Here is a 14810-nt window from a genome sequence, read left to right on the forward strand (position 1 = left end):
TCCAATTATCTTTTTCATCAGTGCTTCAAGATTAATATTTGCCATCACAGACAGACCACTAACACTGCTAACACACAGACATTATACAAGGTTAACTAAATTTTAAGCATCTACAAGCAGTTTTAAGCCACAACCAGTTAAAGAGGAGGATCCATAGGAAAAGCTAGTTCAGTTCACTCAATCAAGTTTAATATTTTAGGATTACTGCAAATTATGGTAGCACTCAGCCCAAGAATTATATCAGGACAATGTTTGTACTCTACTGCTAGAACTCTTCTTTGAAAACCTTTTAACTTGGTTTTATGTCTGTCACTTCTCTGCCCAGGTGCAAGTAAAGAAAAAGCTGTACATTTATTTCATTTTCTATGCTTTGCCACATTCAAGTTATCTGTACACACACAGCAAGGCATTTGTTAGTCACATGAAAGGTTACTGGAAAGACACACAACTTGTAGTAAAACACCTCATACTCCAGCATCTGCATTATCTGTAGCATACAAAAATTTCTAGGAGTTCAGAAAAGCAAAACACTGAGCAGAGAATGAAGCTCTAGAGCTAAAAGGCACAAGACACACTAAAACAGATCAGAAGACTGTCCTTAACTTTACACAGATCACTTTCTGCATGGCTGCACATACTGGTTAAAGGGAGCTGTGCATGTAACTCCCTTCATTCTGTAATACGAATATAAAAAAGTGAGTTTATTAGTAACAACAAATGAAACAGAACCTAATGACAAAGGATTACTAATTCCAGCATTTATCCATAAATAGGAAATAGGAAGTAATGGAAGGCAAGAGATGTAACTTAAAACTTCAGTTAGAAATACTCAACGTCTTTAGAAGGCAAGAAAGTCTAGATAACATGCTGGAAAAAAGCACATGTATAGTACCTAACCTAAATTCAGAATTCCGTAAATTCAAAATTTATGGCATCTTTGCATTTCATTATTAAATAAATATGAGCTCTACAAACTATGTTGAAAGCTTTGTGAGCAGGAAGATACAGCTACTCTACTACTACCTAAAAATACTTTATGTATCACTTCACCAGCCATTTCAGCCAATAATACTAAAAAGCAACAGCCACACTAACAAAAACTGACAATTCTAAAAGAAACCACACTGGTGTTTTGGATTAATTTCTGATCATTGCAAAGTACCAAACTAACCAGTTGCCACTATCTGTTGTGCCACAATTAGCACAGAATAGTCATGAGTAAAGGAAAAAAATACAAAACAAAGCTTCATCTTCAGGTTTACAAGCAATAGCTGAGTTTTCAAGGAAGAGTAAAGCAATTACTTACTGTGTTGGTTAATAAGCATACGGAAAGAGATGCGGTTGGTGTAGAATCTATCTAGAAAATACTGGATGTTACTGCTAACAAATGGATCAAAGCCATATTTTTCCTTGTATTCAATCACCCCTTGCGCCATGGTTGGAACCACGTCATTGTGTCTGTTCCTGACTTTAATTAAAACATCTAAAAAGCTGGAGGAAACAAAAATAGAAACAGATTGTTACAAATAAAATTAAACTCAACAACAGCATAACCGTATTATCTGTTGACTATGCCTCCCAGTCAATAACATAATATCAGAGGGAAAATAAAAAAATATAGTACCTAAACAAGCCTATTTAAAAAGAAGTATTTGATCAACCTCTCACTCACAAGAATTGTGAAGCATTTAGAGCCCCAAATTAAGTTATTCCTGCCACAAATATTCCTTGAAATTAAATCAATCTCTCTTGAACACTGATGGATAGCAAAAGATTCTCTTTCACCACAACCACATGCACTACCACAACTGTCATCCCCTGCAGCTCCTAACAGTAGCTGAGAGACTGGAAAGGAAACTCAGGGAAAAAAACATGACCACCCTTTATGATTTCCTTAGAAAAACCTGCTTTCTTCCCAACACCTCAACCCATGCAGTGAATTTTGGATGCATTTCCTTTGCCTGGCATCTCCTGGGCTAAGTTAGAATCTCAGGACAGGTAATTGTGTGACTCGTGTTCAGTTTCCTCTGACACCACTGGATGGCAGAGCGAATACAAGAGAGTGCTCTCCTCCGGAGCTCGGCAACTTTAGATAACACTCCCATGCTTTTAGCAAGCATTTCCTTTGAAACAGCTTGGAGGATTTCTGTTTCTCCTGCCAAGGCTGCTCAACACCTGTGATCTTCAATGTGCTCATCCTTTTTTCCCCCAAACACAAAGCCATACATACTTGAAATATCAATTATTAATAGCTTTCTAAAGAGGAAATATGGAAAACCAGTACTACTTAATTCTGCTACATTCTCCAATATTAAAATAATGTTAACACCACAATGTTTATAGAATGCTGTTATAGAAAGTACAAACGGTGAAATGCAGCTTTCCAAGGAAAGCAGAACTGGAACACTTGTTCAACTATGCCTGCATCTGCAACTCTATAGATCCTTTTCTAAAAACACGGACAGAACATTCTTTGTAGATTCATAATGAATACTGAAAATGTATTAACTATTTTTATCAAAAGTAGAATATACACCAGCTAATGAAAGAATCACAGAAATCACTGAAAGGTCATCTACCCCAATCCCCCTGCAAATGAGCAAGGGAAAGAACAAAGACCACAAAAAGTAAAAAAGACCAGCCACTGTCACCACATTTAAATAAGATGTTTTCTTCCTTTACAGCACCACTTAGTCAAGACAGTAATTTTTTTATACCATTCTTAACAAGTGATACATTTCTAAAATAATTTCTCCCACTCAACACTGCCAGCTGCAAAGGAATGTAGGATCCCTTTTCTCTAGTTTTTTCCTGATCCTAAGTCTAGCTACCAGTTTTTCCTGGGTGTTAACAAACAGTTCAGCAGTCTTTCAACACTACTCTGTTGCATAAAAAAGGGGAAGTTTTAACTGCCTAATTCCCCATTCTAAATACTACCACAGTACAGAACGACTGTTCTCTTACTTGGCAGTCTTGCTGACTGGGCAGCTTAGAACATTTAATGCTTAGAAGGTTTATAGACCTTATGTGTTTATTGAGCCTTGGCTCTGTAGGATATGGTACCTCTGAAAGGTGATGTCAGAGCCTGGTGCTGGCTGTACTCGTGCTGCTTCTCTGTTTCTGAGCAACAAGGCCCTAGCCAAGAGCAGGGCTGGAAGCAATGTTTACAGTCACATCTGAAACAGAACTGACAACACTTTTCCCTAACTGTTGTTTGCTTTGCTATTTGTTTTTAAATACCTCCACTATCCAAAATATATATCTGATGCCAAGAGGGCAAATTGTTCACTGATAGCCCACTGCAAAAGTGCTTAAAGGCACAGAGCATGCCAAAGGGCAAAGGGCTTGGGTTTATCTGCTGCAGACCAGCAAAATCATAGCTGAAGCTTAGTCAGCATAAAATTAAATATATAATAAAGGAATTCCTCATTATTGCACTGATACAACAAACCTCCTGTTCCATCTTCCAAGATAACTGAGTTCACTCACACGTTTCCATTAAGCAGATGCTTTTAAAGGAGCAAACGCAAGAGGAATACAGGCAACTTTCAAAGTAGCAAAGCAGAAATCAGAACACATCTCCTTAATCTTAATACTCATTCCTTACAGTCCCTCTACCTGCTACAACCCTTGAAAGCCACAAAGCTTTTACTGTACTCAAATTGTGGGAGACCGTATCAAGGAATTTTTAAACTGTTTATGGGATTAACTAGGAATACTCCAGAACAGCTCTGAAAATGTTTTACCAATTACATTCTTTGTCCACAATTCTGTGTATTTTCAAAACCACAAAGAATAAATAATGCAGTTGGTTTGACAAATGAGAAATTATCAATAAGAAGCTACTTCAGTTAACTGAGCTTCAGTGGTTTCTGCGTTAACAGAAGAATACTTAAGGCATTACCACAGATGTTAAATAAATGAAGGCAAAAAAAATCTGCAAATACAAGAAAAAAACGTGTCACAACACTCATTAATTAACTTCCTAATAACCTGTATATATTATTCTGTTTTGATCTATCATTACAGTACAAGAACTCAAGCATACGAAAGTCAATATAAAGACAAAGGGAATTTTCTTAGTGTCTCTTATGGATAATATTACCTGAAAAATGAAAAACACAAAAGTGATGAGTAGAGCAAAAACCCTTTTAAATGCAACAAATGCAATGGTCTGAGGTTTTTCTCAATGGCTGCTCTTTTTTGAATCAGTGCTAACTGGCAGCTGAATATCACGAGAAAGAGAGGTAAAAGTTCACACTCTGAAAGATTTCTATACTAGAAAGTATATCTACTTCCAAAGTTCAAAACTAATTAAAGTAGCATTTCACTTTACGTAAAAGTAACAAAACAGCACCTTCTTAATCAGATGTACTCCAATATTTACTTAGCTCAAACTGCTTACAGAACCATTATTTTAACTGCAACGCTGCAGAAAGGAAGGCTCTTGTTTACCAAGTTCCTTGTGCACGTTATCTCAGACATGCTGGCAGCTGCCAGCTCCAGGACACTCCCCCTCACACCCTCCCTTGAGAGGGCCACAAAGAGAAAAAACAGCAAAGAAACCCGGGGGTGTAGAGGCTGCACTAAGTGTCCTTTGAGAGCACATGTGAACAGCCTTTTTACAAACCCTTCAATTTCTGAAACACAGCTTCAGCCTCTGTGTGTTTACTTGATAGTGACATCTTGGGAAATTTCCAACACTTCTGCTTGCACCCTTCACCAAGCGTGGATGCCTTATCTTAGCACTCCTGTTATCACACTGTTTGGCAGAACTGCAGAAAAACTTCCACCTGACCCCTCTACAGCTAAAAAAGACATCTGTGTTATCAAAAAGGTAAAAGTAACCTACCATTTGACAAATGCCCATACTACTGACAGTGACAGGAACGTGGCAATGCTGCCCTGAGGCTTCATAAGGTCTGCTAACCAACAGAAGGCAACAGAGAAACTGAAACACTTCTGAAATGCTTCATTAGAACAATGCCAACGGAAAAAAAAATCTCTTCAAAGGATTTTGTCCAACATTCACAAAAAGAGAAAACTCATGAACATCCAACTGCCCAACTCATACACTAGGAGCAGAGGGAAGTTGGGCCACTCTGAAGACCAGCTTTACTTTAGTCTCTGCACCAACTCCTATAACCACTCACCCTCTCCACTGCAGGGGCACTGCTGCCTTTGTAGGCCACACACTAACGTTTCAGGGACCACAGAGCTCAACGTGGGATATTCTTCCACTACATCCATTTCCAATTCACTTCACTGTGTGGCCTCACACACAGCTGTGCCAGCACATGCATGACACATGTAATACCATAACATTAATACAGAAAATGGTTTCCCCAGAAAGAGAGCCCAAACTGAGCATACCACAGCAGGCTCCCCAGACAACCCGCGATAAAACCACAAATAGTCAGGGGACAGTTTTCTGTTCAACTGGTAAAAGCATTGCACCATTTTAGAAAACAGTAATTGAAGAACTACTGCCAACATTGACAGAGCAGACCTGTGGATATCCAACCTCCTTGAATGATCAGTTTAGCTCCCCTCCTCTCCTCTGCTACCGTCACCCTGATTAGCCAGAACAGAAACTGAAGTCCAGCTCAGCTGACAAAGTTCCACAAGGCACTCTTAAATTTCTAAAAATCAACTGCTCTGTTATTCTTCATGTTTTTTGAGTGTCTCAGGTGGACAGGCATGAACCATGTTCAGTTACAAAGAGAAGCTGCTGGGATGGTACTGGAACAAAGGCACTTCCACCCCGGCAAAAGTAGTGTCACAGGATGTGAGTCAAGGGAGAAGGGATGGGGGCCATCATGAAATGCCTAAATCACCTGATATTCTTGGACAAGGATGGGCATTCAGTGACCACAGGATGCAAGGCTGGGTCTTCTGTACTACCAGCCATATACCCTGTAACATCACCATGTAAAGTGTGCTGTTCTAGAGCACGTTCCACACAGGAACAGGACAGTGGAAAGGAGCCAAGGGATGAAGCTACTCCAGCCCCTCATTACAGGCTCAGAGGTACCCCACGGACACTGCCTGCTGAAAGGGCTTTGGCCCAAAGGACCAGACATAGCTTATAATCTTCCAGGTTTTTCTTTAGGCAAATCAATGTGGTTAAAGAAAACAACTATTCCCATTTCTGCAACCCTAAAGACACTTAAACTAAGTGTCTTTCAGGACTTAAAGTCCTAGATAAAGGCTCAAATTCCATATGTAGTGATATGTACAATCAGAAGAGAACAGAAAACTTTTATGCAAACTTAATTTAACTCAGAAATGTTGGGGTTTTCCCCAGTGAAAAGCAGCATTCCTGATACTTTCTGACCACACTGATGAAAGTAGGAGAGGGCTAGATAGCAGCAACATGGAATACTGACACAGGAGTTGAGAAATTTGTTAGATTTATCTGTATTATCATAACATAAATATGGACATAGTTAGGAGTATTTTTGAAAGGCGTAGTTTGTAAAGAGTATTTTAAAAAAATCTAATTACAGCTCAACATGCAATTAAATGGTATAGCCTTCAGTCAGTTAGGAATAGATGACATCCCAGAGCAGGAAAGTAAATCTGACTTTCTAATGTTAGCTAGTCTATCCAATACTGCCAAAAAGAACAAATCTGCTCTTTAATCAGATAATACAGTTTTAATCTCTTTTCAAAGGTCAGATGCAGTATAGAATACAGCTCTTACTGTCAAAGACCCTAGGTGAACTTCACCTCAACAGGCAGCAATAAATTCCACACATCCTTATTTTATGTGCTTAATTACACAGAATACAATAAGTGCAAGATTTCAAAGCTTCTAACAAAGTTATCCTGAATGATATTGATATTTGCTTCATTATGAAATATTTGTTCTACCATACTCATATAGAGCATTGAAAATAGTATTTGCAGTTGCTGTGAAACAGTATCAAGAATGCTGTATCCATATGGCAGTATCAGATAATTGATGTGTTAATTATGAGACTCTAAACTAGATCTCCAAGAGAACTATTCATTAGCCTTTATTTATTATACTGTGCTCTACCTGGAACCTCAGAAGTTCTTAAAAAGCTGAAATTCAGTTACCTAAAAACAGAACACCAAAGATGGTTTCAGAAGTTCCAAAACCACCTTGCCTCAACCCACACATCCAGGACACTGCAGGTTTAAAAGCACCTGTGTCACATTTGCCAAGCTCACTCAGGTGTTTAGGACAGCTCATGCCACCTCAAAGGGCAACAGACACCTAAGTTTTGGTAACTCAACCCCATAAAGGAAAGCCTGCTGCGAAACTAGTCACAAACAGATATTCCTATGTCATCAGCAAACAGTAAATACAGAATCACAAAATGTGACAGCAAGATGTGGTTGAACATTTTATTTGATTTATCCTCTACAGAATAAGCACGCCTAGAATGCCACCAAATCTATTTATAAAAGCTTTTAAAATTGATGCTCTACAACCTTTAGTCCATCCTCATTAATATTACAATCTTTACTTTTTTTCCCCTGCATACATTCTCAACTTTAATAAAAAACAGACTTTTTTTAATTCTCCAGTTCTTCAGTTAGAGCAACCCAATTATCCTTTATTACAGGGACCTTATTTTTTGGCACATGCAGACTTCCAGTGTCTCCAGTATCTTTTTTTGGCCAGTCTAGACAAATGCCTTCAGCATTATTCAGAGGTGGAACTATCCAAGTCTCTAAATCTTGCTCCTTTCGTATCAGTACTGTCCATGAGTGCTTTAATTTCTTAAAAGGCAGTACCCAGAACTGCAGGCAGCACTCCAGCATAGTACTCACTCTGAGTAAATGGTTACTTTCCCCTTGTTCAATAGCACTACAATTCAGTTAGTCTTTAATCCATATGGCTCCTTCTACAGATCTGCCACTCAGGGAGCTTCATACTCCTGTACTTGAGCTTCTCCTACATGTACTGGTTGAAGCACAAAAGTTAAAGTGTCAAGATCTTAGATAACAGGCTCACAACCAAAAGTGCACAACATTTGAAATGCAGCACCTCCCAAAGCCCTTGTTTAACCTAATGTAACAACATAATGTATGTACATGAAGTTTGCTGAAGGCAAAACTTATTTTTGCACAACACAGGCTGCACAGTGCACAGAGCAAGACATTTTATGAAACTCTCTTTAAAGCACTGCTTGATCATGCAGGATTTCAGAGCTTAAAAAGAAATCCCAAAGACAAACTACCCTAAGAAAGCTAATTAATGGAACAAAAACCCTGCAAGAAGTAATATCCTGAAACCAAGTTGACTGCTGTAGGTACAGGGTAACAACAGACCCCAGTGTTGGACAGGTATGTGTGTTTTTGTTGTTTTGTTTTCATGTCTCTGATGCATATGTTGCACCTGCTGTTCTCACATGTGGGGTTCTTCTCTGTTTTATGCATACACAATTCAAGGAAACATTCTAATGGCAATTTCCATGTGATTTGGTTGATAAAGAAAATTGGCTAAGTTTTCCTTTCTTTTCAAGTAATGTTACTCAGTGAGGTAGGTGATCACCACTAATTGAAGTCCATTAAAAAAGCTTTTAGATAAAAACAATGACTGACACATTAGAATGCTTTCAAACTGAAAAAAAATCAAACTATTAATGTTAATACATTAACAACATTTGTAACTTTATACACAACAGAGCACTAAGCTCAATGTATATTAAAATGACATTTTAGTCTTAAGTATCTGATATGCAGGTATAGCCTCACATCCATGTTGTTTTCTCAATACAGTCTTGAAGGAAGCATTTCATGCCATTTCTTTAACTACCAGTCTGCATAAATACAAAATATACTCTTCAAAAGCACTTAGATACCTACATTCCACTCCAGATTACAATTTTAACTTTTGCCATACATAGTCTAACTTACAAATAAGGTAACTGTTTTCATATAGTACAAAACCACTTGGTATTTGAGACACATTATTTTAAAAGGCACTGTTAGAAAAAATAAATTACTCACTCATCCAGAACATGAGGATCCTCAGGACTTTTATTTTCATATTCTAAAAGCTCAAGGAAACTTTGCATGTACCTGAAATAAGCAAAAATTACATAAAAAATTAAAATACTTAAACATAAAATACTTTTGAATTTCTTTAGTTTTAAGACTACAGGGTCACATAAAAGTAATAGGTGCACAGTACATAGTTCTCTTCAAAGACTAAAAGTGAGTGAGATGCTGCAACAAAGGGAAAGAAAGCACCTATATTATATTAAGTTAAAAAGTATTACTTATGACCTTACAGTCTGCAATTCAGGAAAACTGCTATATAAATGAAACTGAAGTTAACAGGAGCAAAACCTCTCACAGGTGCATCTGTAATTTCAGGTAGTTTGTCCCTGTATTTTGATTTTTCTGCTTATCTCCTCTGTACTGATGTTAGTTTTTTCCCATATTCCTCAGAGAGCAATCCAAGTTTTCTTTCAAAATAAAGCTCAGGAGAACAGTCCCCAAAAGGCACAATAACAGGACTGCACCAAGCTGGTCCTGCCCGAGTTCTCCAGGAGAGCACACCCATTCACACACTCCCACAGCTCCTCCGTGTGACACAACCCCTGGTTTCATAAAAACCCCCTTACACAACACAGCTCTCTCCTGCTCTGGCATCTGGTTCACAGGAGATTAACTGAGGCTTAGAGCCCCGGAGGTACCACAGAGGACCCAAACCAGAGGCCCTCAACATGAACAACACCACCAGTACAGATTGTGCCCCTCACACACAGTGCTGTGCCTCAGGACCAGCTATCACCCCCGGAGCAGATGCATTCAGCAGCACAGATGGGGCTTTAAGGACTACAGAGCCAGGACCTATTTCCTGCGGTAAATCACACACGGAATCAATCACACACATAAAAGGGAGGGTTTCAACACTACCCTCCCTTCACTCCTGGTTTAGCACTGCCAAACTACAGTATCAACACTCATCAGATGTTAATCAGGTGTCCATGTCAACAGCTCCAACCCCCAGCAGTGGTGAAATAAAAGAAAAACCAAACAAACCTTTCTTGCACATGAAAACAACTAACTGAAAGGTCTAAACAGCTAAAGCTAACACAAGAGAGAAAAGATAACCACTTTCCAGTAGCAGCTACCCAGTAGATTACAAAATGACCTATGCATAAGCTCTTTTGGTAGCAGTTCTATGTTAAGACCAGCTTAATGAGGCTATGAAACTTCACCCTGCATCTTCAAGCTACAGGGAAGCTTAGGACAGCACTGTTGTCTGTGAGACCCCCCTCCAGAACCACATGCCACTTAATCCACCCCCATTTCAAGCTTCGGCCACAGGTCACTGCGACATTCCTCAGGGACACTGACATTTTCAACATGGTCAGCACAGGAACACCAGCTCCTGTCCCTCAGTGCATTTGTGCCCTCCTGCAAACATCAGGAGCCGTTACAGAAATCCCCCAAATATTTGTCACTTACAAGTAGGGCACGTAGCTCATACCTCTAGTAGTGCTTATTTTCAAAGATGTTATTTTATGCTGCTAAGAGATGGCACCAGTTCACAACCATCACACTCTGAACTCATGATTCACATGCAACAATTAAATCATGATCATGCTCACTCACAGAGGTACATGTTGTTCAACCTCGACCTGTCATTGTATAATGAGCATTATTCAAAGTCCTGTTTCTGAAAGACACCACCACACTTGAGAAGCAACACAAAGGTTGTTTTTAATACAGGCCTCCTACCATAAATGTCAAACCACAGCAATCCTGTGCAGACACAAGGCTAAAACAGCAATGAAGGCTGCTGGTACTGAAGGCAGCTGATGCCTGATTTTTGTACTGTGTGGATTTGACTGGTTGCCTACAATTACTGGAGAAATTATGGAAACAAGCAATGCTTTTCCTTTAGAGTTCTCTCCTTCTGATTCTAAAGTAAAGGAAATACTTTTCTGAAGTTCATTAGCAAAGGCACTGTATCCAGAGAAGCTAGACCAGAGAAAAGGTGAACTTTATACCAAAGTTACTCAAATTTCTTCCAAGCCCATGACTAAACCAAGCTAGAAACAAGTCACTTCACGTAAAACAACCCTAACCCACTGCTCAGTGCCTGCCACTGTACATCACCCAGTCTGGGGTGTTGCAATACCCTGTGTCTTAAGTCTCTGAAAGGAAACTCAGAGGTGCAAATGCTGTACACCTTTTTCTTTTATGCAGGTGTGATTTCCAGTTTGTACACCAAATTCAGCCCCCCACCCTACTCCCTCCCTTCCAAACAGCTCAAAATTAGAAATTATTAAAAAATATGTTTAAAAGGAAATTCGTAACTCTGGTCTTAATGACCATCACCACCATTATACTGTAAGGATAGGTGAGCAGCCAGCAACACAGTCCATTCCTGTAAAAGTGTGTGTGAAAATGTCATTCCCTTTTCATACAATCCATCTACTTCCTTGCATTTTCTTTTAATTTGAATTGTAGGTGCAGAAAGGGATAAATGAAGATGGTAACTACAGGATTTATCAAGCAATGAAAAGCAAGACCTTGTGATGTTTAAACATAATTGACACACAATTACCAGCCAGAAAGAACAAAAAAGTACCAGAATAATGCATGATTACTGTATCATTAATAAATCCATACAACTATACAGAATACAAATTGAAAAAAAAATTCCAGCATATATGAGAAAAAGAGAATGTCAGTTATATTTTGCTGTATTTGGTGAGTCATCAAAAGCAGAAATCAAAGTCCATGCCCTTCAAACATATTGTCTTTCCGGTGTTTAATTTTTTATCACATTAGAGTACAATTCATTGGGCAAGCTCTTTGGTTTCAAGCACCCTTTTGTCTTGTTCTTCTGTTAATTACTGCCACATAGAATGAATTCTTGTTAGTCTGCCATGTACAGTAATTTTAGAATGGCACACTTCATACATGAAAGCACTGCAAAAGCCCATAATGTCAGCTCTGGGTTTTCTTAAAAAATCATGCAAGATATTTCTGCTTTTTTCCTGATGTGTATTTCACCAAGCTTTCCCCTTACAATCATTTTAATACCAAAGCACTAAAATAATAAAACAAATCTCCATGGTAACACAATCTTGCCAGCATAATCTCAATGTAGAAAATAGGAAAAAAAACCAATTATTAATCCCCAAACTGTACATATGTCTCTAATGGGTCTTTCCCAAGAGAGAAACAGAAATGTATAGCATTTTCTAAGGAAAAGTAGTAGAGAAAAATAGAGAAATTTGTCCAGGACTAAGTAAAATGTAAATTTTACATATAACTGAGTAACATACCGTGCAAACCTCATGCTTATTTTTGATATTTTGTAAGCTCTAACCTTTTCATTGTAAGGTTTTATTGTAACTATTTTCCCTCATCATATTAGTGACCATATCCTTTATTAAACAACTCTGCTGTATGTTCAATATCCTACCTGCACTTTAACTATAGTGCCCTCTCAAAGCTGGCCAAAAAAAAAGCCCACTTCTTCAGATCAAGCAAGATGCCCATTGATTTTGAAAAGCTGAAAACAGGGTGCTGATTGTTGATCTGTCTGCTGTTTGGAGTCATTGCACTTCACAGCCAGAACGTATTAATTGTGTTTCAGTCCTGAGTCACTTTATTCCTTCCCTACCCCTTGCAAAAGATACACACAAATTAAACTATGAACTCAAACTGAGACAGTCTTACCTTTACTGAAATCCAAAACTATTATTTTAGGTTTGTTCAGAGTTCATTCTCTGGGTAATGCCAGCTTTATTCAGGAAAATGTAGCTGAGCAGTACAAAGAAGGAGAGGTCTTGCCTCTCAGTGCTGCACACATCAGGCTGAGGAGCCCAGAAAGGAAGGAGAAAAAACCAACAGAGCACCTTTCCCAAGAGCAATCAGGCAATCGTTTGTAAAATGGGATAGGCAGCGAAGCACAGGAAGCAAAGTGCCTCCAGCACGGCCATGGAGATGGATGGGAGAAGGAGAGAACAAGTCTTGCCTGCAGCAGGGAGCAGCAAAACCAGGCTGCCTCCCAAGGGAACCCCAAGGGTAAGAAAACTGACACAACCCAGAATGTTTGATGGCTGGAAGCAGAGAGGACTGATGGGAAGGGATCCATGCTGCACTGTAGGCAGGGCTGATCTCTTATTCCTTACAGAGCCACCTGAACTTAAAAGTCTAATAAAACCCATCTTAAAACTAGGACCTTTTTGTATTAATTTTTGGCATGCTGGCATTAAGGAATAGATTAGGAACTCAAATGTTAAAGCTCCAGCTAATTTGGAGTCTCTCCAAAAGCACATAAAAACATATGTTTTCTAGTGTAAAATTAGAGCAAAAATGAAACAAACTTGTGACTATATAAACTACTGAATATTAGCAAATAAATACATTAAAGTGAGTACGGAATTAAATGTCTTTCTAACTTGTAGCAAATATACAATAGATTTTGGCTTGCCTATTAATGAACTGCCAAGCTTTCCCAACCTATGTCATAGCAGTATCCTGAAATCCGACCCTCAATAAAAGATTTTCTTGAAGTAGTTTTGAACAGCACCAAGAAGAGGTGTTTTTTTTTCATTTTACAAGCTCACAAAACAGCTGAACAACTAAATTTGTATTTATTTATTTATTCTACTACACAAAATTCAGGAATCTCACTCTGATAGCATCTCTAAACTTTAGGTTAAGAACCAAAAATGTGTTTCAAAATCTGCTATCAGTATAGGTGCATAACACTGAAGATCATTAACACTGAAGTTAATAAAACCTTTGGTTTGGTCTTTTTAAAAAATAAATGTTAAAGTAAATTTTGCCCAAGATTTATAATCAGGACTTACAAACTACAGATAAATATTTAATTGAGCAATTAAAAACCTCTGAACAGAAAAATAAGAATTAAGCTCTTTAAAGTCCACACCTATAATCAGGGGGAAAAATGCATCAACTACGTTTCTTATTTTTGATATAAGATGATAAACATATTCTTACATAATCTCAATGAAAATACTCCTTTCCACAAAAACTCTTAGTTAACTATGAATCAAAATTTGAAGAAAAGTGAAAACTTTGATTTCAAACTTTCATCTCTGGGCTTGATGTGCATTCCAACTTCTTCAGCATTTTACAGTCTGGTATTTTAGCCCATCCAACAGACTGGTCTAAAGCTGTGACAGTGCAAATTACATTGTCATATAACACACGACAGTGCTTTTTTTCATTTGGAGTTTTGGTGGTTTTTTCCTTTTTTTTAATCAGTAGTATCTACTGTGGCCATAGAAATCATCACGAGTCCTCAAACCTCTTCAACAAAATTCTGAAGGGGGCCTCCACTCTGAATGCCCATGCAGCTCCTTTGCCAGAGGGATGCAGAAGTTGCTTGGCTCTGTATAGGCAGGGCAGAAGCACAAGCCACAGCACAGACATTTGGACTAGAAGTATTATGCTGCAGTCACTACAGAAAAATTATTTCCTTCTCTTCATTCACTTATCTGTCCACATTTCATTAAAGACAGGTTCACAAGTCAGCCAGATTAGAAAAGCCTAGAAGACCTGCATATTATCTACTCTTTTCTACAAACATAACAACCTCCTGTGACATCAGACACACAGACAAGCCTTCAAACCTTACAAGCTGCTACCTAACCACAAAGTGATTGTGTGGCTTCACAGCATTTACACTCACTTGAAGCACTTCATCACTGTACTTGAAGTGGTCATCAAGACATCCACTGTTACCTTGCAAAGACAAACACAATACCATACATCCTAATTTATATTTTCTAAGTCTGAAGCTTGATAAATAGGAGACCCAAGCCAGCAGT

At 38.4% G+C, this 14810-nt stretch overlaps 1 protein-coding gene across 1 annotated transcript in view; it reads right to left on the reverse strand.

Annotated features, from left to right (window-relative positions):
* Positions 1 to 14810, reverse strand: part of PDK3 (pyruvate dehydrogenase kinase 3) — a 49979-nt gene that overhangs the window by 15675 nt on the left and 19494 nt on the right. The window contains exons 3-4 of the mRNA XM_064407424.1: positions 8989 to 9060; positions 1307 to 1491 (exon numbers count right to left, since the gene is read on the reverse strand). Coding sequence (XP_064263494.1) covers positions 1307 to 1491; positions 8989 to 9060 — 257 coding nt within the window. The remainder of the gene's footprint in view (positions 1 to 1306; positions 1492 to 8988; positions 9061 to 14810) is intronic.

The sequence above is a fragment of the Passer domesticus genome, chromosome 2, assembly GCF_036417665.1.
Source record: "Passer domesticus isolate bPasDom1 chromosome 2, bPasDom1.hap1, whole genome shotgun sequence".
NCBI lineage: Eukaryota > Metazoa > Chordata > Aves > Passeriformes > Passeridae > Passer > Passer domesticus.